The sequence below is a fragment of the Symphalangus syndactylus genome, chromosome 17 (genome assembly GCF_028878055.3).
Source record: "Symphalangus syndactylus isolate Jambi chromosome 17, NHGRI_mSymSyn1-v2.1_pri, whole genome shotgun sequence".
Taxonomy (NCBI): Eukaryota; Metazoa; Chordata; class Mammalia; order Primates; family Hylobatidae; genus Symphalangus; species Symphalangus syndactylus.
Window position 1 is genome coordinate 27442318 of NC_072439.2, and position 26827 is coordinate 27469144.

At 35.1% G+C, this 26827-nt stretch overlaps 1 protein-coding gene across 6 annotated transcripts in view; it reads right to left on the bottom strand.

The window, feature by feature from the left end:
• Positions 1 to 10189: 10189 nt before the first annotated feature.
• Positions 10190 to 26827, bottom strand: part of USP15 (ubiquitin specific peptidase 15) — a 146619-nt gene continuing 129981 nt past the window's right edge. For all 6 annotated transcript variants that reach the window (XM_055248772.2, XM_055248773.2, XM_055248774.2 and 3 more), the window contains 11 exons: positions 26118 to 26201; positions 25933 to 26027; positions 25643 to 25834; positions 24652 to 24767; positions 24202 to 24474; positions 23748 to 23818; positions 23246 to 23361; positions 22098 to 22247; positions 18700 to 18803; positions 13534 to 13622; positions 10190 to 10640 (listed from right to left, as the gene is read on the bottom strand). In XM_055248772.2, coding sequence (XP_055104747.1) covers positions 10458 to 10640; positions 13534 to 13622; positions 18700 to 18803; positions 22098 to 22247; positions 23246 to 23361; positions 23748 to 23818; positions 24202 to 24474; positions 24652 to 24767; positions 25643 to 25834; positions 25933 to 26027; positions 26118 to 26201 — 1473 coding nt within the window. In that variant the 3' untranslated portion in view covers positions 10190 to 10457. The remainder of the gene's footprint in view (positions 10641 to 13533; positions 13623 to 18699; positions 18804 to 22097; positions 22248 to 23245; positions 23362 to 23747; positions 23819 to 24201; positions 24475 to 24651; positions 24768 to 25642; positions 25835 to 25932; positions 26028 to 26117; positions 26202 to 26827) is intronic.

Genomic DNA, 26827 nt, shown 5'->3' on the forward strand with positions numbered 1-26827 from the left:
GGGCAACATGGTGAAACCTGGTCTCTACAAAAATTAGCCAGGTGTGGTGTGGTGGCACATGCCTGTAGACCCAGCTACTTGGGAGGCTTAGGTGGGAGAATCACTTGAGCCCAGAAGCTGGAGGCTGCAGTGAGATGAGATTGTGCCACTGCACTCCAGCCTGGGTGACAGAGCAAGACCTTGTCTCAAAACAAAACAAAACAAAACAAAACAAAAACCAGGCATACCTTGTTTCATTCTGCTTCACTTTATTATCATGCTTTGAAGATAATTGTTTTTGTTTTTTACAAACAAGGCTTGTGGCAAGCCTACATTGAGCACGTCTATAGGTGTAATTTTCCTAATAGCATGTGCTTACTGTGTGTGTGTCACATCTTGGTACTTCTCACATTTCAAATGTCTTCATTATTATTGTATCTGTTATGGTGATCTGTGATCAGTAATCTTTGATGTTACTGTTTTGTTTGCGGGCACAGACGTGTGTGTTCCAACTGCTCCACTGGCCATTCCCCATCTCTCTTCCTCTCCATGTGCCTCCCTATTCCCTGAGACAAAACACTATTAAAATTAGGCCAGTTACAAACCATCCAATGGCCTCTAAGTGTTCAGGTGAAGAGCTGTATCTCTCTCTCTCTCAATCGAATGCTATAAATGATTGAGCTTAGTGAGGAAAGCATGTTGACAGCCAAGGCAGGCTGAAAGGTAGGCCTCTTGAGCCAAACAGCCAAGTTGTGTATCCAAAGGAAGAGTTCTTGAAATTAAAAGTGCTACTCGAGTGCACCTGAATCAGAAGAAAAGTGATATGGAGAAAGCCTGAGTTTTTTTTTTTTAATAGAAGATCAAATCAGCCACAACACTATCTTAAGCCAAAGCCTAATGCAGAGCAAGGCCCTCTCTCTTCAGTTCTATGAAGGCTAAGGTAAGGAAGCTGCAGAAGAAAAGTCTGAAGCTAGCAGTGGTTGATTCATGGAGTTTAAGGAAACAAGCTGTCTCCACAACAGACAAGTGTAAGGTGAAGCAGCAACTGCTAATGCAGAAACTGCAGCAAGTTATCCAGATGATCTAGCTAAGATCATTGATGAAGGTAGTTACACTAAAAACAAACTTTTAGTGTAGATGAAAGTCTTATGTTGGAAGATGTCATCCAGGACTTTCATAGCTAGAGAAAAGTTGATGCTTGGCTTCAAACGAGAGAATGATTTCTCTTGTTAGCGGCCAATGCAATGCTAACTAATGTTCGTTTATCATTCCAAAAATCCTAGGGCCCTTAAAATTATACTAAATATAATGTTTTTGCTCTATAAAAGGAACCATAAAGCCTGGATGATAGCACATCTGTTTATAGGAAAGTTTACTAAATATTTTAAGCCCACTGTGGAGATCTACTGCTCAGAAAAAGATTCCTTTCAAAATATTACTGCTCATTGACAAGTGCACCTGGTCACCCAGCAGCTCTATGGAGATGTATGAGATTAGTGTTTTTCTGCCTGCTAACACAACATCCATTCTGCAGCCATAGATCAAAGAATAACTTCCGCTTTCAAGTCTTACCATCTAAGAAATACATTTTATAAGGCAAAAGCTTTCATAGATAGTGATTCCTCTGATGGATCTGGGCAAAATAAAAACCTTCTGAAAAGGATTTGCTATTCTGGATGCCATTCATTCAGAATATTTGTGATTCATGGAAGTCAAAATATCAACATTAACAGGAGTTTGAAAGAAGTTAATTACAACTTTCATGACTTTGACAAGTTCAAAACCTCAGTGGCGGCAGTAACTGCAGATGCGGTGAAAATAGCAAGAGAACTACCAGTGGAGCCTGAAGATGTGTCTGGATTGCTGCAATCTTATGATAAAACTTGAACGGATGATAAATTGCTTCTTATGGATGGGCAAAGAAAGTAGTTTCTTGACAGTCTCAACATCTGTGAAAAGAAGGGGGGAAAAGTTTTCTCCTGGTGAAAATGCTGTGAACATTGTTGAAAAGACAACAAAGGATTTAGAATATTCCATAAACTTAGTTGATGAAGCAGTGGCAGGGCTTTAGAAGATTAACTCCAATTGTGAAAGAAGTTCGGAAAGAAGTTCTACTGTGGGTATCAAATATTATCAAATAGCATTGCATGCTAGAGAAATCTCTTGTAAAAGGAAGTCAATTGATGCAGCAAACTTCACTATTGTCTTATTGTAAAAAATTGCCACAGCCACCCTAACCTTCAGCAACCACCCATCCTGGTGAGTATCTATCAAAACGAGGCAAGACTGTCCATCAGCAAAAACATTACTACTTGCTGAAGGCTCTGATGATTATTTAACATTTTTTGGCAATAGTTTTAAAATTAAGGCATGTACATCTTTTTTAGGCACAATGCTACTGCAGTTAATAGACTACAGTATAGGGTAAATATGCCTTTTATATGCACTGGGAAACCAAAAAATTTGTGACTCACCTTATTTAAAGATTTATGGTGGCTGGGAACTGAACCTGCAATATCTGAGGCATGCCTGTACCCATAATTGTTACTAAATATATCTGCTACGGGCTCAACTGTGTCACCAAATTCAGGTTGAAACCTTACATAGTATTTGGAGAGGAAGTCTTTAGGAGAGAATTAGGTTTAGATGAGGTCATGAGGGTGGGGGCTTCACGATGAGATTAGTGCCCTTATAAAAAAGACATGCCTGAGAGCTTGCTCTCCTCTCTGACCCTCCTCTGCTACCATGCAAGAACACAGTGAGAAGGCAGCCATCTGTAAGCCATGAAAGGCACCCTCACCAGAAACCAAGTATACTGGTACCCTGATCTCAGATTTCCAGCCTCCAGAACTGTGAAAATATAAATTTCTGTTATTTAAGCCACCCAGTCTGTGTTTCTTATGGCAGCCTGAGCAGACTATGACAGTATCCAAACACATAAAAGCCATAACCTCTGGAGTCCGGATTATTGTCTTTAATTCAAATGACTTTAATGACTAATGAAACTGGGCCAAAAAACAAAAAGACAACATAATTCATATCTGCTGAAGGCAAAGGTTCTAAATGTGTTAGGAAGTTATGCTCATAAATAGCTTTAAAAATTGTATTTGTAACTGGATTTTGTTTTTGTATATTACTTTATATCTTGAATCTAGAATAGTGCCTGGCACATAGTGGACACTCAAAAAATATTTGATGAAGGAATGAATGAAGCTCTAGAGGCCTTAACAGATACAGAACAGATGGTTTGCTCCAGAGCCCAGTGCCATCCATCTACAAAGTGAGGAGCCAGTTAAAGAGTAAAAATGAGAAGGAGCAGGAGGATGTAGTGACTATCTGAGTTGTCTCCAGACTTTGTGTACATGACTTTTCTCCTTCTAGCTCTCAGCTGCTACATCTGTAAAGTGGGATTCCTCAAGGATCTCTGGGGTCCTTTTCCCTTATTTCTGCATAAACAAATTACCTTAAAGCTTAGCAGCTAAAAACACAAACATCTGTTACCTCACAGTTTTTGTGGATTAGGAATTCAGGTGTGGCTTGCCGAGAACCTCTGGATCAAGGTCTTTCGTGGTGTTGCAACCAAGGTGCCTGTTGAGGATGCAGTCTCACTCATATAATTGGATTCTAATATCCCTGATTAAATTTTAATTTTCAAGTTTACCATCATACTAAGACTTCTGTTCCAAGTCTTTTATAGGAGGCCCAAAATTAAAAAAACAAAAACAAATATTAACTTGACTCATCCTATTAGTTATTAATTCCTTTGCTAAATATATAAACGTATACTTTTAACAACAGCTTCAAAAATGAAATTGAAGCCTTCCTCTCCACACCCATACACTCAATACTTCCAAGAGACCAGCATAATTTTATGGTTGTGAAAACAGTAATTCAGAGGTTAATGACCTGTTTGGAGCTAGCTGTGGTAGAAGTTGTTGTAAATATAGAATGTTTCCTACCGTATCTCACTGTAGGTAGTACCCAAATATCTAGGATTAATGATGTTTACTGTTTGAATTTGCAGTATTACTTCAACTTATATAATAGGTACATAGCTCAAAAGTCAATATAGCTCTGAGTTCTAGAAATTAAACAGCTTTACCAAAGTCACTCAGTATTTAAGGGAGACCTACAGCAATTCTTTCTCAAATTAAAAAAAATACTGTAAGTAATTTTCCCATCTTTTTTTGGTTTTTAAAATAAGGGCAACTCTAAAATAATTCCTATTTGCTTTACATAATTCTTGGGACACTGATAATTCACCACAATGTGATTACAAATAGATAACCCTTGGTGCTTCTATTAGGGAGTTCAAGAACTGAATTACTGGCTGGAGGTCGCAGTCTTTTTGGGAAAATGAGTTAAACAGGCATGATGGAAGTAATTTGGATGAACTTATCAGACAATTTAAAAATTGCCCACTTGATAGAATGGAAAGATGGTTCTCACTTGAAAGAAGATTAAATGCCGTATTTAATAGAAATGACTCAAGGTTAGAAGAGAGTAGGTACACGTATGACTAGACATAAGTGAACATTTTTTAATACGTTAGTCTAAATTACTTAAAACTTAGCATACTTAATCATGAACAGAAGAGCATTAAAGAGTTACGTCTGTTAACATCGAACACTCCTTTATGGGGTTTAAAAGAAAAGCAAATACTATTAAAAAAACATTTTAATGAGAGACTTGTGTTTGATATGTTACAAAGTCTAAGAATTCTGAAAGATTTTAAATGAAAATTAGAAATGTGGTGATGTTTTAAGGTTTAAAACAACAGCTTGGGAAATGTTAAGTATGTGTCATTACTGAGAATAATAATACACATTGTGGGGAAGATTGTTGGGATGTTTCCGTATTTATTGTTTTACTTTTATGTATGTAGATTTAACTCCAGCTAACAACAAACTTAAATGTCACAGCAGATAAAAACTGTTTTGTTTCACCAAACTATATAGAACAAGCTGCAAGTTCCTGACATGAGAAAAAAACTTTAGCAACACGAGCACCAACTTTAATTATGATTTTCTACAGTAGAACATAGTAAATTACCAATACAACTTAAACATTTAAAATATGTTTTGTGCATATTGAAAGTGTGTGGTCTTATTTTACACATTTTCAATTCCAGAGAGATAGTTGTATTTTTAGCTGCTTTGTGAAATCACATTTGCTACACATTTCTAGGGAAAAAAAATTATCAAAATCCATCTGATTTTCTGTCCTTTGAGACTCTAGTCCAATATATTATGTAAATTCCTGATTTTCCTTGAATGGCTTAGCCAGTTTCTGAATGTCCTTAATAGTCTAAGGTCTATTTCACTACCCTGACAAGTTCCAGGCTCCCAAAAGTAGAGCTGGGGAATAATTAAACCATGGCACCATGTGGGGTATGTTTCCCGATGCATATATTTTCCAAAAATAATTTTTGAACTGTCTGTTTTATATTATCCATTTAAAAATTCTTTACCCCATCATTAGTGAAGTCTTAATATTTGAATTTTTACCATCTATATTTTATTTTCCTAATTCTGATATTTTAAAGCCTACTCTATGCCGCTTATAAAATTTTGATGTATTCTATGTAGCTTATAACTCAATTTTAAACGAAAGTTTTGTTATCTGAGCTATTTGGAAATTCTTTTGTTTAATATATAGTAAATATGAATTAAACACATAAAACACATACATATTGAATTGGAATGGCCTCCAAACCTAGAATGATTATTAAAAAACCATCATATATATTTCTCACTAGAAAATCTGATAATAAAATGATATATAATATAGATCTGCAACTGAATATATAACAAAAACTAGCAAGGATATAAATACACTCACCTTTTCCTCCTTTCCCGGCACTTAAAAGAATTATTTGGGAATAAATATCAATATATTTTCTTTTTTTTTTTTTGAGACGGAGTCTCGCTCTGTCACCCAGGCTGGAGTGCAGTGGCGCGATCTCGGCTCACTGCAGGCTCCGCCTCCCGGGGTTCACGCCATTGTCCTGCCTCAGCCTCCCGCGTAGCTGGGACTACAGGCGCCTGCCACCTCGCCCGGTTAATTTTTTGTATTTTTAGTAGAGACGGGGTTTCACCGTGTTAGCCAGGATGGTCTCGATCTCCTACCTCGTGATCCGCCCGCCTCGGCCTCCTAAAGTGCTGGGATTACAGGCGTGAGCCACCGCGCCCGGCCATAAAAGCAAGGATATTTTCAAGAGAGGTTGTTTCCAAATTCCTCATGTTAAGTTATTCAAAGAGCAAAACAATTTTTATTTTATTGTAAAGTGTAAAAAAAAAAAAAAAAAAAAAAGAACAAAAACTTCTACTCTTATTGTTTGGCCCTAGAAAGGAGCTTTTTCTTTCCTTCTCACTACTCTGATATTTTAGAGGACCTCTGGTTCCTTCCCCTAGTCTATGATTCAAGAATTTTCCACATTTCTATCTTAAAAATTAAAGTGGTGAGCTCATCTACACTGCACAAGCACAGGAGATCAGAAACATACTACATAGGGAGAGTTGGAAGCAGGCAATAATGAAATGCATTATCTGTAGATAACTTAAAAATAACAAAACAAAAAATTGGCCTTTTTCTTGTCACCATACATCAGACTTAAACGTTATCAGTCTAATATATTCCTCCTCTCTGAGGCAGAAAACTCCTACTACACCCTACACTCCCTTTGGTGTACCACTGAAGGAGACTCCATTTCAGTCTCCTGGCTTATTTTATAAGATAAACTCACTTCAATCAAATTAGTTCATAAAACACCCCACCACATTTATGTTGTATCTATTTTGGTACTTACTGATTTTCTTCGTGCCCAAATCAATGTTTTGTGTAGTTTTATATCCAGTTGTCAGGAAAGCAAGGATAAATACAGCACTACTAAAAGAACACAGATTATGAGAAAGCAAGATATTTAAATAAAGCACCAGGCTGCAACTTTTTCAAGGAGATTAATTAAAACTAAATTATAAGGCTGAGGCAGGAGGATCACTTTAACCCAGGAGTTCAAGGTTACAGTGAACTATGATTACGCCACTGCACTCCGGCCTGGGCGACAGAGTGAGACCTTGTCTCTAAACAAACAAACGAACAAAAAGCAAAACTAGAGTTTACAAAGTCCTGAAATTCAGGGTTGCATTTGGCTAAATGGAAAGAAGGGGACACAAGTTAGATGAAAAGATAAGAAAAAAATATGTCACACTGTATTTACCATTTAATTAAAATTGTAATAAAGGTATATAAATTAAATGAAATTAACTTTTAAAAGGGAATGGGTTAGTCAATATTCCAGTGGGTACTTTCTTATTCAATGCTCGAATACTGAGCTAAATATACTTTTAGAAGCAAAGTCATTAGACTTCAAGATGTCTTTCTATTTAGACTGAAGAAATCAGTGAGTGTGTAATAAAGTTTACAAAGCTCTTCCCATAAAATACATGATCTCATTTGAGCTCTCAACAATCCTATGAGGCAGACACTATAACACAGTGAGAGGTAGTATATATCTGAGGATAGAATATTGGCTCTACCACATAGCAATTGTGTGAGCTTGGGAATATTACTTAAATGCTTTGTATCTTGGTTTCTTCATATGAAAAACAGGGATGACAACTGTCCCTACCTCATAGCTGTTGTGAGATTAAATAAGAGAATGCATACAAACACTTTAATATAGTGCCTGGTCCATAGTAAGTGCTCAATAAATGCTGGCTATTATTATCATCATTATTCTACAGGTAAAGTAACAGACAAGGAAAGATTAAGTTCAAAGTCATATGATTGCTAAGTGGCAAAGCTAGAAGTAGAAATTCTAGTCTAGATACATTCCCACTACCCTGTATTATCTATGAATATCTTTTTTTTTTTGAGACAGAGTCTTACTATGTTGCACAGGCTGGAGTGCAGTGGTGTGATTTCGGCTAACTGCAGCCTTGACTGCCTGGGCTCAAGCAATTCTCTCACCTCGGCCTCTCGAGTAGCTGGGAACACGGGTGTGTGCACACCCAGCTAATTAAAAAAAAATATATATATATTTGTACAGATGAGGTTCTCACTATGTTACTCAGGCTGGTCTCAAACTCCTGGGCTCAAGTGATCCTCCCGCCTCAGTCTCCCAAAGTGCTGGGATTACAGGCGTGAACCACCGTGCCCAGCCTGAATACCTCCTTTTAATTAGAATATGTATTATCCTTTTGCACTCTTTTTAAAGTCTACTTTTTGCAGCTGAAAAATGACATTTGAGTTTGACAGTTTCAATGGCATTATTAACATCACTTCTTTTAGTGGGAACAGAAGTTAATGACAGGCATTAAAAAGAAAGTGGTCTCTGAAGAATTAGGATGGAGACCACAATCTAGGTTTAAAAGATTTAGCTTTGACTTTTCTTTAAATCTTCGGAAAAATGGAAATATAGTCCATTAGTTGGTAGATGCCAGAAAGAATGTAACCTCTGTGAAGGTAAGGATATCTGTTTAGTGCTGTATCTCCAGACTCTAGAACAGTGATTGGTACACAAACATATGTTTAATGAATAAATATTAAAGTGGAAAAAAATCAACTTTAAAACATGTCCTTAATAGTAGGATTCATTTTGCTCTGACATAATTTCCTTTCTAGTATTAACTATTTATAACTAAAAAGTCTAGCATATAGTCATCTAACCATAAAGTAGGGGATTTTTATTAAAAGATTAAGAGTAAGAAATAAAAGACTAAATAAGGCCTTGAATAGCTTTATTGAAATCTGTATAAATAAACATGCACATTTCAAATGTAAACTCAAGTGAACTCAAGTGCAGACAAAATTTTAACCTCTGTCATGCAGGAGGTTAGTTTACATTAAAAAAAAAAAAAAAAAAAAAGAAAAAAAAAAAAAAACCCAAAGCAGCTTTTGAAATACCAGGATGATAAACCAGCTTTAATATCAAGATATAAAGCAAAGCCATGATCAACATACCTCATTATCCTGGTCAAATGCATTTTTTTTTAAAACTTTTAAATGCTAACATAAATAAATAATTTACCAAAATGTGCACTCACAGAGTGAACTTTTATTTACAATACACAATTTATAATCTATTGTATTTGATTAGTTCAAGTGAAGAACATTATACTTTTTGCTTTAATAACAGTGGGACACAAAGCAATTTCTCAGGTAGTCGATATGTGAAATGTGCCCCAGCATTTAGGTTTTCTATTAAAGGCAGTATTGTATGCCAATTTACAATACATTCTTTCAACTAGATCAAAGGGAAAAAGCAGCAAATAAAAATGTTTCAAATGTTCACACATATTTTTGGCATCCTGGATCCTTGAATGTGGTGAACTAAAATCAATTCAAGGTGTTTATGCTTTATATACTGTACAGGTTCTGACTCTGGAACATGCAAATGCCATTTCTCTTATAACAAGTTACCTTCTGAGAAAAGCTGTAAGGCTATGGTGAATTCCATCAGGAACACACAAAGAAAGTTAACAGACCTACCTTTATAGCCAATTGTCCATTAATGATTTAAAGGCCAGTATATGAAAAAAATTTCTCATCTAAGCTTGATGCAATTATTACTATGGATACAGAATACTATTAAGTCTGTCCTTATATTACAATAATTGGGAGAGCTAAAGTTTCCAAATTACCACAAAATGGGGTAGAGAAAAACAGACAGCAAAAATTTTAATTTTGGACCAACACCCAATTAAAGATATGCATTTTAAAGCAAAAAATGTTCCTGAATGTCTGAAGAATAGATCCCAATAGCAGTAAATAATACTTACATGTAACTGAAAAATGACTTTAGATGGAGTATGAAATCTAGAACCTGTTTCCACAGTGGCAGTAAAATGAATATAATACCTGGATTTTTAAAGGTACTACAAAAGGAAATAACTTTTCCAAGGTTGTTTCTTGTATCATGATTTGGTTTTTTAATAGGCCCACATTGATTACCGGGATAAATTTGAAAATGTGGTTTTCAAAGAATGCTGCCGCAGTATTTATGCCACATTGATACTGCAGCTAAATATCATAGTAGTATATATGGCAGCCTAATGCACATGAACTAGATTATCCAAAAACTAAGTTCAGCCATAGTTTTCTTGCAGTATTATTAGAGCAAAATAAATGACCAACATCCACAAATTTAACATTTGTCATCAACTCACATCCAAAAAATTAAAGGAAACATAATTAATCAAAACAGCAGCAAACTTAAAAGGGATTTATTTGTGATTTCCTATATATATTTAGCTTGTAAATACAAGACTGTAAATGTATTAAGAGACAATTTCTGTTAAAGTTTTCATTGTGTTTCACTTCAAGTACTGCACAAGTTAAAATCTGATAAAGGATTTACATTCGGTTATCTGAAACTCCCCATCTCAGACTTTTGTTTTAATGTGGTGGATAACTTCATCATTTCCATAGATACCACCAGCAGGAAAGTCTCTCTTTTATGGCTTCTAGGACTTTCATTAGTTAGTGTGCATACAGTTTTCATTTTCTATATCATTGTCATTATCATTGCTATCTTCATCACTTTCTAATGGGATGCCAGTGGCAGCTGAAGCACCTTTAGTTTCTCGGTCAAGAGGAAAAAAGCCAGTTCCACTGAAAGTGTCTTGTCTCTGGTAGAAGAGTACATATGCTGCTTTGGACTGTCAAAACAAAGGATGTTAAAACAGTTATGATTCTCAAAGATCACATTAAATACATTATGAATTTTTAGCTGGTCACCAATTTTGGTGAGAGGGCATAAATCAAATAGAAAAACCATGCATGGTCAAATGGAAGTTACTAAAATTCATTAAATATAAGATGATTTCTAATAAAGAATGGTCATTAGAATTACAAATTTTTATGTGCTTCTAAATTATTTGGACAAAGAAATAAATGCAACTGTATCACAGATTAACCTAGTTAATCCAACATAAAAATAGAATTCTATGCTTTCTTTCCTATCATCTCTTAAGGAAAAGGTAAATTCCTGTCTTCTAATACTAGTCACTTCATTCCATGTTTGCTGTAGAGTCCAACTTCTCCTACCATCTTAAGGATACTGTTCCATCAATCATCACTGTGTATCTTTAATGAGTCCTTATCCACTGGACTTTTCTCTTTGGCATTAAAAAATACCTAAGGTTTTTCCTATCATAAGTCCCTCTCCATTCTACTTCCCCTTCCAGCTGCCATATACCTCTCTTTCTCTTCCTCAGAGTCAGGGTGATAAAGAGAGTAGTCAATATTCATCATTCACTCTCATGCACACTTCTCAACTCAAAGTAATCTAGCTTTTCCCCAAACCATTCTAGTACAATGGCTTTCAGTAGGGTCAATAACCTAATAAACAACTGAAATGGGTGCCCTTTTCAGTTCTTTTGGTCAATCTCTCAGTAGCATTTAATGCTTTACTATTACTTTTCCTATCAACAAACAATTTTTTGCTTCTGGGACAACACTACTCAGATTTCCTACTATCTCTTTGGTTTCTTCTCAGACTCTTCTGTGGACTCATTAAATCCTGACCTTTAAACATACTATGTTCTGTCCTCAGCCCACCATTGTCTCAACCTGAATCTTCTCACTAGGTGACTCATTTAAACCTATGGCTTCAACTGCTGCCTGAGGCTGACATCTCAAATGTATAACCTAAATCAGTTCTCTCCCCTGAACTCCTATCTTATGAGTCCAACAACCTAATGGAAATTTCCACACAGCTATCATATAGGCATCTCAAACTTCAACAGCAACTATTCTTCCTATATTCCCAATCTTGGTGAATGCTAAAGTAAAAGTCATCTTAAACTTCTCCTTCTCTGGATCTCTACATCTATTAACCTTATTATATCTTTTATCAAGTTATATTAATTCTATCCAGTAAATATCTCATAAATCCATTCTCCCCTTGTTTGTATTGTTCTAACTACTATTTTAATTGCTTAAATTATGTGACAGCCTCCTGTATGGCTTTTCTGTTTCTTTACTCAGTGTCTCCAATCTATCTTCTATGATGTTCTCAGAGAAATGTTAAGACACAAACTGAACAATGTTATTCTCTTGTTTAACAATCTAATGGCTTCTCATAGTCCATAAGAAAATGTCTAAACAACTAGAACGCCACTTTTCTTGATCTAAGCGCTAAATTTATCTGCAGACTAATTTCTTCCCTATGTCCCTTTAAGAGCTTTTGAGTCACATCCAATTATGTGCTGTTCCCTTAAAATGTCACGCTGTCATGCCTCCTTGTTTTTGTAGATGCCGTTTTCTTTGCTTAGAACACCTTTTGTTTAATTTACTCTTATTTTTACTAGCAGACTCAGGTCAGACATCATCTTTACCAGATGAACTTCCCTGTACTGGTATTGTCTCCTCAAACCCCAAATCTGAGTTGAGACAGAAGTTCCCTTTCTAAGTGGCCATAGTAAGGTATTTAATAGTACTTATCATGCTGTAATTGTTAATTTACTTATTTGTCTTCTTTGGTTTATAAATCAGAGATAGCTATCTTTTAAACTCTGGACTGAGTGACAGCTGTCTTTTTAACTCTGTTTAGAATGGAGTCTTTTGTGTATCTCTCTCTATCATATTCAATTTGTTGACTAAATAAGAATCATCATTGTTAAAATGCATGGCAACCTCAAATTCGTATACTATATATAAACAAGATAACTGTTTATTTGAAGCCAAGATTAGGGCAGTGTTGTTAAAAAGACTGATGGAGGAGGTGGGCAATTTGAGAATGTCAGGCCTGGGAGATTAATGAGGAGAACAGAATTGATTTTCTTTTGCAGAAAAAAAATTAGGAGTTTAAGTATAAACAAAAAATGTGGTTAATTAAAACTAACACAATTTTAAAAATATTTATAGTATTCAAGTCTCTTTTTGTCATAGATATAGGGAGAGAAATAACTATATATATATGTATGCATCTGTGTGTACATGTGTGCGTGTGTGCACACATACACAAACCCATACCGAAAGAGTCAGCAGTGGATGATAAACTGATGCAAGTGTGAACAGATGGAACTTCCTCATTTTTTTTACTATTCAGAAAATATCAAAGTAGTAAGTACACAAGTATTAATCTTTTATAAATCTGTAATTTGTTTTATCTAATTATGTCATTTTGAGTTTAAATAGTTAATTTTCATAAGGCAGGATATGACTTTAAAGATCACAGGTATGGTAAGGTACTTCAAGGATTTTTTTCCTCCTGTTTAAACATTCTGGCTTTAAGTAGTCAACGTCTAGAAAGTTAAGAGCTGAATCTACTTTCCAAAGCAAAACTTAATTATTTTTATTAGAAACTCCATGTTGAAAACTACCAAAAATTTTTTCACCTTGGAATTTATGCTTTTGTTAGTGGGCAAATTTAGAAGACAAATTTCCATTTAGGGGACAATTTGACATTTCTTTAAATAAGAGTCTCTTTTAGCTACTCAAACTAATAGAATATAGACTACAGTGTTCCATGAGCTCCTTTTATTAATTTATATTCACTCCTTAAGACAGTGAATCCCATAGTTTTCAGGAAATATAAGACAAACTTACCACAATTTGGTCTTCAGATGCAGTGGAGACACTACTGTCATCAAAATAGTACCATTTTCCATCATCTTTATTTTTTGCAAAAGCAGTATCTAATGAAAAAAATATAATCACTGTGACAAAAATGATCTTGGTTTTCTGGGGACTCCTCAGAACTCTATAATCATCTATATAAGGAATATCTATGAAAATTGCCTGATAATCATCTATGAGGCTTATTTATTACACATTCAATTGATTCAAATGATTTCTAATTTCCACAATTAGATGCCAAAAATAATTTTCATATAAGTTGAAATATTCTTTTTTCATCTCAGGAAAAAACAGATTATTTTAAATTCACAGAATAACACTAATGATAATAAATGGTAATTAACATTAATGTAGTGCTTACTGTGTACCAGGCATAGTGTTATGCACTTTACATGTATTGTCTCATAAAGAAGGTATTATCATTATTATTCTCCCCACCTGAGAGATAGGAAATTAAGGCATCAAAAGAAGGATAATTTACTCAAGGTAGTATACTGTTAGCTAGCAGTTAGGATTTAAACCTAGATCTGTTTCTGACTTCATAGTTTGAAATTTCAACTTACTATTAAATTTTCTATGACAATTTCTTTTCTGATACCTCTACTCATTATGCTATAGTGTTTTTTTTTTTGTTTTTTTTTTTTTTTACACCAGAATCTCTTTTAGTCTTTAACAAAAGTGTAGTCGGTCCTGTGCATACATGGGTTCTGCGTCCCTGAACCCAACCAACCACAGATCAAACATATTTGAGGAAAAAAAAAATTCCACAAAGTCCTGAAAACTTGAATTTGCCACGTGCTGAGTACTATGTTCAATTCATGTGAATGAAGTGATGTGCAGGCATTGTATTAGGTATTATAAATAATCTACACATACACGTATATGAGAGGATGTGGGTAGGTTATATGCAAATACTACAATATTTTACATAAGGAACTTGAACATCTGTGGTATCCACTGATACAAAGGGATGACTGTATACAGCAAGAAAAAGGCAAAAAGTGATTCACTAATCCACATAATTTTTAAAGATCTGCTTTATCTTTAAGTTAAAAAAATGCGGCCGGGCACGGTGGCTCAAGCCTGTAATCCCAGCACTTTGGGAGGCCGAGGCGGGCGGATCACGAGGTCAGGAGATCGAGACCACGGTGAAACCCCGTCTCTACTAAAAATACAAAAAATTAGCCAGGCGCAGTGGCGGGCGCCTGTAGTCCCAGCTACTCAGGAGGCTGAGGCAGGAGAATGGCGTGAACCTGGGAGGCGGAGCTTGCAGTGAGCCGAGATCGCGCCACTGCACTCCAGCCTGGGCAACAGAGCGAGACACTGTCTCAAAAAAAAAAAAAAAAAAAAAAAAAAAAAAAAATGCCCCTTTCCCCATCCCATGCCTTGTATAAACTACTCAATAACTGAAGAAACAAAGTTGCACAATGTTTCCAAAATAATTATATGTGGTCATTGCTTCTAAAAAGTAACACTTTTGTAGGGTATGGCTTCTAAATAATTCTTCCCATCCTAAAGTAAATATTATTATTCTTCCCATTCGTATATAAATAAGAAATTGAGGTATTATCCTTAATATGGCTGAAATCAAAGGGCAATATTCTTTCTATTAAGTTACCTGTTTGGATGATGTTCAGAGGGAATGACAATACTTTGAAAGTAAGGTAAGCATTATCTTTGGTGAACCTCCACTGGCGGTCAGAAGATAATTCAAAAGACAAGCCAATCAACCAACCAGCCAACCAACCAACCCATCACAATAAAATAATGGTTTAAACTCTAAGTTGTTTGGTTAACAATTTTACTGAGTAACTACCATGCGGAAGAAATGTTTCATATTCTATCTGTTGTTGGTTCCCTCTCCTCAAAAATCAACCATGGAGAGAAACCATAGAAGCAGATGGAAGTTAGAGTCAAAGGAACCAACAAAAAAAAATTGAGAACTCTGCTCTCAATATATGAACTCAAGAATATTTCTGTGTGCATGCAAGATGGCTGAAGAATGCGACAGAAGGGATGGAGGCAGAAATGAGAAAACAATCTAGAAGAAAGCTTTTAAATTTCATGCTTCAATTTTTGTCACAGAAATCAGCAATACTCAGGCTACCTGAATCAGAGTCTTATTGCTGTTTCAAAGTCCTGTTGGGCTAACAAAATATTTGACAACTAATATGACTGTACCCCATGAACTCTGGTTAAAAATCAGCCTTGGTGAGGAGTGGAAGGAAACAGCCATGGGATGAACAGCTTCCTTTGAAGGAATTTTCCCTATTTTCTCTCCTTAGGACCTCTGCTAAGCTGTTGCTGTGCATGCTGTATTGTTTCTTGACCTGTATCCTTTCTTAAGTAAACCTGGTGCTGGGTGAATCCTTTTGTGTGCTGTGACTTTGTCGATCTCAACCCAAGACCAGTGCAGAGCAGACGCTGCACTTAGATCTGTGGGATCTATAAGAGACACATTCAACAAAAAGGCACAGAGTTTGTAAATTAAATGGTATCAGAAAGAAAGCTAGAGTAACACTTGTAATACCTAAGAAAAAAGGGGCAAAGAATGTCAAATCCTGGTATTAAAAGGAACAGAGAAAGAAGAGCTACCCATTATGAAAATAAGTATAATTACGCAAAATATTAATAACAACTAATAAAACTGTTGGGAGAAGCAGGTCAATCAACACTTTAGTAGGAGTCCTGACAAATTCCTCTCAGGAATAAAATGAACATAAAAAATAACCAGGGATAGTAATGGTTTGAATACAGTTGATAAGCTTAAATTATCAGAGATATAAAGAACTCTATATCTAAATGGGGGATGTATATTTTTTTCCAAGCATACACACATTTAAGGAACAGACCATGTATTAAGACATGTTAGAACTTTCAGACTCCTAAAGATTAATATAGACAATGCTCTCAACTGCTATGTAATAAAGGTAAGAATGAAGTGACAAACTCTATATTTGAAAACTAAGCATATGATTAAATGACATTGTGCTAATTAGGAAATCATAAAGGAAATTAAAACATACATACAATTGAAAGATAATGAAAATCTGAAGTACAGCTAAAGCAGTACTTAGCAGAAATTTATAGCCTTTTAATTACAGCCTTCAATATAGGAGAAACAAATGAGAAGCAAAAAGCTAAGCATTCAATTCAAGAAGTTGTAAGAAGAGTAACATAGAAACCCAAAGTAACAAGAGGAACCACACAATGAAGGGAAGGGAAGAAATCAATTAGATAGAATAAATACATACAAGCCACGTGTGGTGGTGTGCACCTGTAGTCCCAGCTACTCAGGAGGCTGAGTTAGGAGGATCGCTGGAGCCCAGGAGTTCAAGACCAGCCTGGGCACCATGGTGAAACCCCACTGCTACTAAAAATACAAAAAAATTAGCTGGGTGTGGTGGCATGTGCCTGTAGTCCAGCTACTCGGGAGGCAAAGGTGGTAGGATCGCTTGAACCCAGGAGGTGGAGGTTGCAGTGAGCCAAGATCGTGTGACTGCTCTCCAGCCTGGTGACAGAGAGAGAGCCAGTCTCAAAAAAAAGTATAGATAAAATAAAATATAATAATAATAAAAAGTATAAATACATACAATAACAAAAATAAGTTTAATAAGATGAAAATTAATTCTTTGAAAAGACTAACAAGATAGAAATCTGGGAAGACTGATACTTTTTTTTTTTTGAGACACAGTCTTGCTCTGTTGCCAGGCTGGAGTGCAGTGGTGTGATCTCGGCTCTCTGCAACCTCCGGCTCCCTGGTTCAAGCAATTCTTCTACCTCAGCCTCCTGAGTAGCTGGGATTACAGGCACGTGCCACCACACCCAACAAACTTTTGTATTTTTAGTAGAGACAGGGTTTCACCATGTTGGCCAGGATGGTCTTGATCTCCTGGCCTCATGATTCATCCGCCTCCACTTCTCAAAGTGTTGGGATCACAGGCGTGAGCCACTATGCCTGGCCAGGAAGATTGATTTAAAAAAAAAGAGAAAAAGAATAAAAAATGGACAAAAATAGTGTAATATAAGCATTATAAACAACAATTCTTAAATAAATGGAAAAACCTAAATGAAATGGATACATTTTTAGAAACAGAGAGAACATCAAAATATACACAAAAGGAAAAAGAAAACTGAATAGACCGATATGCATGACATAAATAAAAACAATTATGGCTGTAAAGCCTAGATGGCTTTACAGGTTAATTCTACTAGACTCTGATGAACGGTTAATTCCTATATTGTACTAGATGTTCCAAAAACCAGAAAAAGGATAAAGCATCTCAGCTTGTTTTATGACTCTAATGTTTATTCCAAACTAAGATAATGAAAATATAAAAAACTTACAAAACCATTTCACTTATGAATGAAATTGTAACAACCCTAAATAAATTTGACTGAATCCAACTGTGTCAAAAAATATATAATGGTAAGTAGGATATATCCAAGGAATGTAAATACTGTTCAACAGAAAAATCAACTGCTTGCAGAGTGTCGAGCATTAGAGCCATCCTGGGGGGCAGGGCAATCTGGCAACACTTACTCACTTAAACTCAGCAATTTCACTTTTGGGTATGCAGACCAAATAAATTCTTACGTAGGATACCATAAACAATGGTTTATCAGTCTTACAGTGGTAGAAAGTGAAAGGGAATTTAGATGTCCATCATGAGGTAAGTGGAGAGATAAAATATGGTAGATGTAAATCATGAGCAGCGAGAAACTGACTAAATGGACACAAAGTAACACAGGTAAGTCTTAATAAGTGTCGAGACCTAATGAGATCTATAGCACAGCACCAATTATATAAATGAATAAATATTAATGATTTACAAGAGTATATGCATCAAATATGTTAGAAAGCAAAGGGGAAGGAGAATGTGGAGGGAAATGCACTCTAAATGGGACAACATTCCCTACTGGGCCTTGAACTGAGGAGTATGATGAACTCAATTCTCTATACCCTATGTGAAAAAAAAGGTTCAAAAGCTGACTCATTCATTAATCAATACTGAACTACTACATGCAAGACACATCTGATATTTTATCCTTAAGAAGTAATAAATATCTTAAAGAAAAAAGTCTGGAGTTCTTCAAACACCATGATTTGGGTAAAAAGGCAAACTGTCAACTTACAGTGTCCTCCTCCCATCCCTCCATAGTGGTTGGAAACAGCAATCAAATTATAGCGGCAAGGACCTGCATTTGGATTAATTAAGAATTCCGACATATCCAAGTCACTGTTTAAAAAAGAAACCAAGTTAATTTTTATGTCGTCCCTAAATGAAATGAATTCTATTCCCTTCTGCCATTGTTGTTTGACATATATATATGTATATGTATATACGTATATGTATGTGTGTGTATATATATATATATATATACACATATATATATCTCACTAAAGAAATCATGAGTCAAATAACTTACAAAACAAATCATACACGTACCTCTGAGATATTAATGTTTTGGCAAACGTTTGTTTATGGGTTGAAAATTTTAAAATGCTTCATTGACTATATTGAAGAGATATCTGCACTCCCATGTTTGTTGCAGCAATGTTCACAACAGCTAAGATTTGGAAACAACCAAATCTTGTTGATTTGATGAAACTGTGTTGCAATGTTGATGGAACTAAGTGTCTATCAACAGATAAATGGCTAAAGAAAATCTGGTACATATACACAATGAAGTACTATTCAGCTATAAAAAAGAATGAGATCCTGCCATTTCCACCAACATGGATGGAAATGGAGATTATGTTAAATCAAATAAGCCAGGCACAGAAAGACAAACATCCCATGTTCTCATTTGTGGGATCTAAAAATAAAAACAATTGAACTCATGGACAGAGTAGAAGGATGATTACTAGAGGATGACAAGTGTGGTGGGAAGGTAGGGGAGAGGTGAGGTGGGGATGGTTAATGGGTTAAAAAAAAAACGAGTGAATAAAACATACTATTTGATCATACAACAGGGTGACTATAGTCAATACTAACTTAATTATACATTTTAAAATAACTAAGAGTGTGATTGGATTATAACACAAACGATAAACGCTTGAGAGGATGGATACCCCATTCTCCATAATGTGACTATTTCACACTCCATCAAAACATCTCATGTACCCCACAAATATATACACCTACTATGTACCCACAAAAATTAAAAAATAAAACAAAATAAAAATACAGAATGTTGTCATTCAGATAAACGTTTTTATGCTAACACATTTAACTCTCAGTATACCAGGAAAAACAGTCATCACTATTGACCATCTGGGTCCAGTAGATCTTTATTTTACAGTCAATTTTAGAAAGTAATTTATGGGCAGGGATGGAGATTAAAAAAAAAAAGAGGAAGAGATTTATATTAAGAAAAATACAGGAATAGTGAAAACTTTCTTAGAAGTTTTAAAAAATATTAATATATCAAACCTTAATTTTTATTCTACATTTGCTGTCTTTGATAACCTATATACCCGAAATGGGCAACATCCTTTGAATGTAACTGACTAATCAAAATCTATCATTCAAGAACCTGGGAATTGACTATCTTGTAAATGGCTTATTATTATTTCTGGTTGTTCTTCTTGTATTTGCATCATTAAAAAGCAATAATGATTCTAAATTTTAAATACATCTCTGATAGATTCCAGTTTGTCATTACTTCTGATTTTTTTTTTTTTTTTTTTTTTTTGAGACGGAGTCTCGCTCTGTCGCCAGGCAGCTTGGAGTGTGGTGGCGTGATCTCAGCTCACTGAAATCTCCACCTCCTGGGTTCAAGCGATTCCCCTGCCTCAGCCTCCTGAGTAGCTGGGACTACAGGCGCACACAACCATGCCCAGCTAATTTTTTTGAATTTTGGTAGAGATGGGGTTTCACCATGTTGGCTAGGATGGTCTCGATCTCCTGACCTTGTGATCTGCCCGCCTCGGCCTCCCAAAGTGCTGGGATTACAGGCATGAGCCACTGTGCCCAGCCCTGATTCTTTTTCTTATACTTACACTGCCAAATGCTATACTCTTGAAAACTTACGGCTTGCTATTTTGTTAAAGAGAAAATGATCTTTTTTTCACTCAATAATTACAAATAATTTTCAATTTTCAATTTATAACCACCAATTAGAACAAGTAATCCAGTGACTATTTTATTTTTATTTTTATTTTATTATTATACTTTAGGTTTTAGGGTACATGTGCACAATGTGCAGGTTTGTTACATATGTATCCATGTGCCATGTTGGTTTGCTGCACCCATTAACTCGTCATTTAGCATTAGGTATATCTCCTAATGCTGTCCCTCCCCCCTCCCTAATATTTTGTTTTATGTAATCTATTTCTTTCTAGTTACCTTTGTAGATACACCTGCCTTTAGCAATTGTCTACTTACTAACTGTATCAAGTACATTTTGGTGCACAAATATCACAGAATATGAAATAATACCACTGAAAGTTCTTTTTGCAAAATGGGACAGTACCAAGTACTTGTACAAAATATTGTGTGATGAAGTCCTTCTGCTGAATGACTAAGTGATGGGGAATACAATGTTCCCTTTTTGTCATTCTGAATTCTCAACTGTTAAAAGCAGGGGAAGAAAAAAAGAGAGATAAAGTGTGAAGATGTATACAGACTTCTTTGTATCTTTTTACAGACAAGGTCAGGGTACGTTCAAGGTGGTATGGCCATAGATATATCTTTTTACAGATATGATGTCATATAATGGCAATAGGAAAATTGAAGGATAATGCAATAGGGATGATTTATTTCACCACTGTGTTATCCTTCTAAGCAATTCAATTATTCTGTTTTATTTTAGTCTTTTTGAAAACAGCACATTTAGGGCTGAGCACAGTGGCTCATGCCTGTAATCCCAGCACTTTGGGAGGCCAAGGCAGGTGGATCACTTGAAGTCAGGAGTTCGAGACCAGCCTGGTCAATATGGTGAAACCTCGTCTGTACTAAAAATACAAAAATTAGCCGGGCATGATGGCGGGTGGCTATAATCCCAGCTACTTGGGAAGCTGAGGCAGGAGAATCACTTGAATCCAGGAGGTGTAGGTTGCAGTGAGCCGAGATTGCACCATTGCACTCCAGCCTGGGCAACAGAGTGAGACTCTGTCTCAAAAAACAAACCAACAAACAAAACACCAAAAAAACCTAACATATTTAGGAGTAAGTGATGAGTAATGATGAAGTAATTCCTAGGATAAACAAAATCTCTAAGTACCATAAAGTATCTTAGATTTATAAATGAGACCAATTAACCCATACGTAATATAACACAGAAAGAGTTTTATTGTTTTTTATTTTTTAGAAGTATATTTTCTCTTTGGTCTTTGGAAAATCTCTAAGAAAAAATAAAAATTTTGAAACACTGATCCTTATAAATTGTTAGAACTACTCAAAAACAAACTTGAAAGCTGAAATTGGGTCCAATGGCACTTGATGTTTACTAAAGGATAATAACAAAAAGCATCAAATAAGTTTGAAAGAAGAGTTGCCCAATGCTTATAAAGTATAATTAAAGCTTACTTGACAGGAAAATCAACTAAGGTATCCAACTTGTCTCTCATGTATCGACTGTAAGAAAATCGCTTGAGATGTACTACAAGTACTGGAGGCAGGGACCATAAATCCAATTTCTTTGTGGCTTGCTGATGTTCTTTACAATTCGGACAATACCTAAGAATAAACAGAAGTATTTAAAGCTTCATAGAGGTACAAACAACCCCCATTAATGAAAACAATGGACAAAAAATGTTTGGAAAGTTCTACATTTATTCAGTGGGCAATTATAGTACGCCTAATATGTACCAGGTTGAAAGCAACTCTTATTATTTTTATTTTCAACACATTTTCCAAATAGGTTAAACCATTACAAATTAATATACAAATAAATATTTAAAGACATAATGAGGGCTAGATTATTTCTCTTTTAGTATGCAAAAAAGGCATAGGTCACAAATCTGTGCTGGAAGACAGGTATTAGAAAATCTCAAAACTGGGCTCTTGGCTGGGCGCGGTGGCTCACGCTTGTAATCCCAGCACTTTGGGAGGCAGAGGAGGGCGGATCACGAGGTCAGGGGATCGAGACCACGGTGAGACCACGGTGAAACCCCGTCTCTACTAAAAATACAAAAAAATTAGCCGGGCGTGGTGGCGGGCGCCTGTAGTCCCAGCTACTCGGAGAGGCTGAGGCAGGAGAATGGCGTGAACCCAGGAGGCGGAGCTTGCAGTGAGCCGAGATTGCGCCACGGCACTCCAGCCTGGGTGACAGAGCGAGACTCCATCTCAAAAAAAAAACAAACAAATAAACAAACAAACAAAAAAAAAACTGGGCTCTAATGGAATAACACCACAAAATATATCACTACACTTTTCCTAAAAAGCTTCTCTCAAAATGATTACAAAGCTAAAATTTCTTGGAAAAAAACTAACTAAAATGAATCAATAGTATAATGGCTATTATGAAAAACACAGTAATAAAATTAAGGCCACACTGTAATAGTATTTTTTAAGACATTCCCATCCCTCTTAATAGGCTACAACTTATATAAAGAATCCTTTACTATTTAAAACATCAAAGAGAATTTAGTAATTACTTTTTCAACTTGATGTGGCACATATCTCACAAAAAATCCTTAAAGAAAACAAAAAAATTATTTAATTTTGTCTCTTACCAGGGATCTTCAGCACCTAGCTTTTCTTTTGTTGTAAAAAGTTCAATGCAATCTTTTAATTTCACAAAGGGTTTTTTAGGAGGTTTATACTCCACACTTTCATGTTTTTCAAAGTCCTAAAGAGAAGTATTTCTTGAGTTAAGAGAACAAATGAAACAAAACTCATTTTAGTGATACCATCTTACTATGAATAATAATGAAAACTCCTAAACTTTCTCAAAAGAATCATAAAGCTTATTTCAGTTGAGATTTATATCATACTTCTAAATAATTCCTGTACACTCCTATATGGATGACCAAAACATGTTCAAAATGAACTCTGAACCTTTAAAAAAAAGGTATTTTTGCAAAGACTTTTTTTTCTAGTTCATGACCAATTTTTTACTGGCAAAATAAACATATTTGGTGGAAGCAAAGAATGTAACAAAACAGTATGATTATCTCTGGTAATCGCATAAAGTAAATCAAGGAAAGGTAAATAAGTGAGTGAGTGATGACTTACCTCAGCAGCATTTTCATCAAAATATCTTTTTTTCAAATCAGGATCCCAATCCAAAGCAAGAAAAGATCTTTCTAAGGTGGAAAACATATTTTTTCTTTAAAATTTAATATGTCTCAGTATTAAAGTATATTTTAATGTTAGGATATACACCAGAATAAATAAACAGCAATCTTTTCTACTTGTACTGGTGATTAGGGCAAAGAGCAGTTTCCAAGCCATTGAAATAATTTAAGAGTTTAAAAAAAGAAAACTTAAGCACGAGTTCAATCTCCATTTATGAAACACAAACACACATTTTAGTCTACTTAGATATTAAGTCCTTTCATATAAAATTTGAGATAGAAAAGTAAATGGTATATTTCTTGACAGGGCTGAATTTCATGGTTTTCACCTAAAAAAAAAAATAACATGCTCTGCTTGTTTAATGTTCAAGCCATTTTTCACAAATACTTACCATCTAGCCTAAGCTGCCTATCATCAAATCTTATATGCCTGGTATCATCTTTGATGTAGTTGATATCAGTACTGCCTAAGTTGTTGAACTGGAATGTAAACAATCGTTTTTTGTGTCCCGTGAGTTGACCTTTGCAAGTGTCCTCAGTACATAATCCATTTTCAGAATCATTATCTCCTCCAACTGAATCTTCAGACTGACTGTTTTCATTCTCTGAGGGAAGTTCTTGATCCTGGCTGGATTCATCATCTGGCTCATCTGTTTCCATTTCACCTAATTTTAGATATTACAGAGCTTTAAATAAACCCAATGTTATATTTTTAAATTATTAATATTATTAATCCTAGGTTTGCAGGTATTTTTTAGTTCTTTAATTCCCATTTTCTTAACTTTTTCTCTGAAGCAATTATCTAAGTGAAACATTTGTACAATTTAACAGAAAAGTCTTACTTGGTGAGCCTTCTTCATGTATGCCATTTGGGCCATTCCCATTAATATTTTGGTCCTTACAGCAGTGTAGGGATCCTTCAGTTTCTTCAGTTTCAGTAGATATTTTGACATATCGGCTTAAGTAAAATCAGAAATCAAACAAGTTCAGTACTACAAAGATAAAAACTTTAAAAAAGTTTTCATTCTATCAGTAAAACAAAACTTTTTAATGCAGTAACAGTGGTCACTTAGTAGATTCAAAGATAAATTCAAACTTATAGTACCATAAGTATAACTGACTAGTAATTTGTTTTGCTCATCCTTATAAAAATAATTAATATGTTACCTTTTAGGTTAAATGTTAAATGTTTGTTGCAAATAATTTTTCAACTTATCCTCATTTAGATGGTATATATTGTTGCTAAAAACACTTATATTTGTATAATGTGATCTTTATATATGGGTTATGAAACTATAATAATTAGATATGCAAGAAAGAATACTAAATATATCAGTTTGCAAGGATAAGAGGGATCAAATGACATTCTTGATAACTTTATAATTCAAATCAAGGGATTTAGGAAGGCAAAAAATAGGCTGCCTTACGACACTATTAATCATGAACTGGTAATGTATATAAAGAAATGAAGCATTTGACATTTGTTATTATTTCACAGTGCAAACATATAGCATTTGACATTTGTTATGATTTCACAGAACAAACATGTAACACATAATTATTATAACATAAATTCCTATGTCCTTCTAACTGTAAACTTTTGGTCTAAAACTGCTACAGACTTCATGCTTCCTGGGTTTGAAATTACCTCCATAATATGTTTTACGTGAATAAGAAAGTGGATTAGGACTATAATCTGACTATAAACAAAATTGAGATAATACAGACTTGAATAATTACATTCCGATAGTACCTTATGTGTTTATTTTTATTAGCTATTTTATATTTTATTCCCATATTTATTTTGTCAATGTAGAATTGTCTGGCACTTACCACATTCTCAAGAGCAGGAGATTATAAAGTTTGTCTTCAGTATTGTTTCGTGGTACAGCCATAAGAAAAGGCTGACCAAAAAGTGAAGAACCCGTATGGTGGGTATAACTTGAGTGTCTGAATTTTTCTCTTAGGCAAACAGGAATAATTACGTGCTCTGTATCTTCTGTCCTATTGATGTTAATTTCAAACCTACAAGGACAAAACTGACCATAAACTCTCAAAATTTTATGTTACTTCTTTTAATTTTTTTTTCAAGTAATATTTTGCACAATGAGTTTTATACTTACACATAAATATCATCCCGTTCCATAATACTACTAAGGTTTTCATCCATAGCGAATATTCTGTGAAATCTATGATTGTATATATCAGTAACTATCATCTAAAAGAAAACAAATTTCTATTAAGCTGGTTTTGCAACACTGAGAAACTAAATACCAACTTAGATACTTCAACCCCAGAAACATCTTACCTTATCTGCAGGTATTCCTGACAAAGCAGACAATGCTGTACAAAGATCTAATATGTTTCCAATTTTGGGGACAACCACTTTGTACTAAAAAACAAAAAAAATTGTAATAAATTTATTATTTTGGAAAAAAAATTCAGTAAATGAGAGTGACCTCATGGTTGCTACCTCACATTCATTTGGCATTTGGCTCACAGTGTTTGTCTCCAATCTTGCCCCCATCCTGGGTCCTGCGTGACAATGCCCACATGGATAATTTGTCCTAGTCTTATCATTCCTTGGCTCCTCAATTCAAAGACACTTGCATTAATTCAACCTCAGTCAACTTATTAGATCCTGTCATCACTTGAAACTGCTCCCACTTTTGCTATCTTTTTTGGTTTGTTTTTTAGAGACAGGCTCTCACTCTGTTGCCCAGGCTGGAGTGCAGTGGCATGATTTTGGCTCACCGCGGCCTCAACCTCCCGGGCTCAAGCCATCTTCCCAATTCAGCCTCTTGCGTAGCTAGGACTACACGCGTGTGCCACCATGCCTAATTTTTATTTTTTAGAGACGAGGTCTCATTATGTTGCCCAGAATGGTCTCAAAATCCTGGATTCAAGTGACCTTCTGCCTCAGTCTCCCAAAATGCTGGGATTACGGGAGTAAGCCACTGCACCCGGCCCCACTTTTACTATCTTAAACTCGGGTTACTGTCTAACCACTACTTCTTA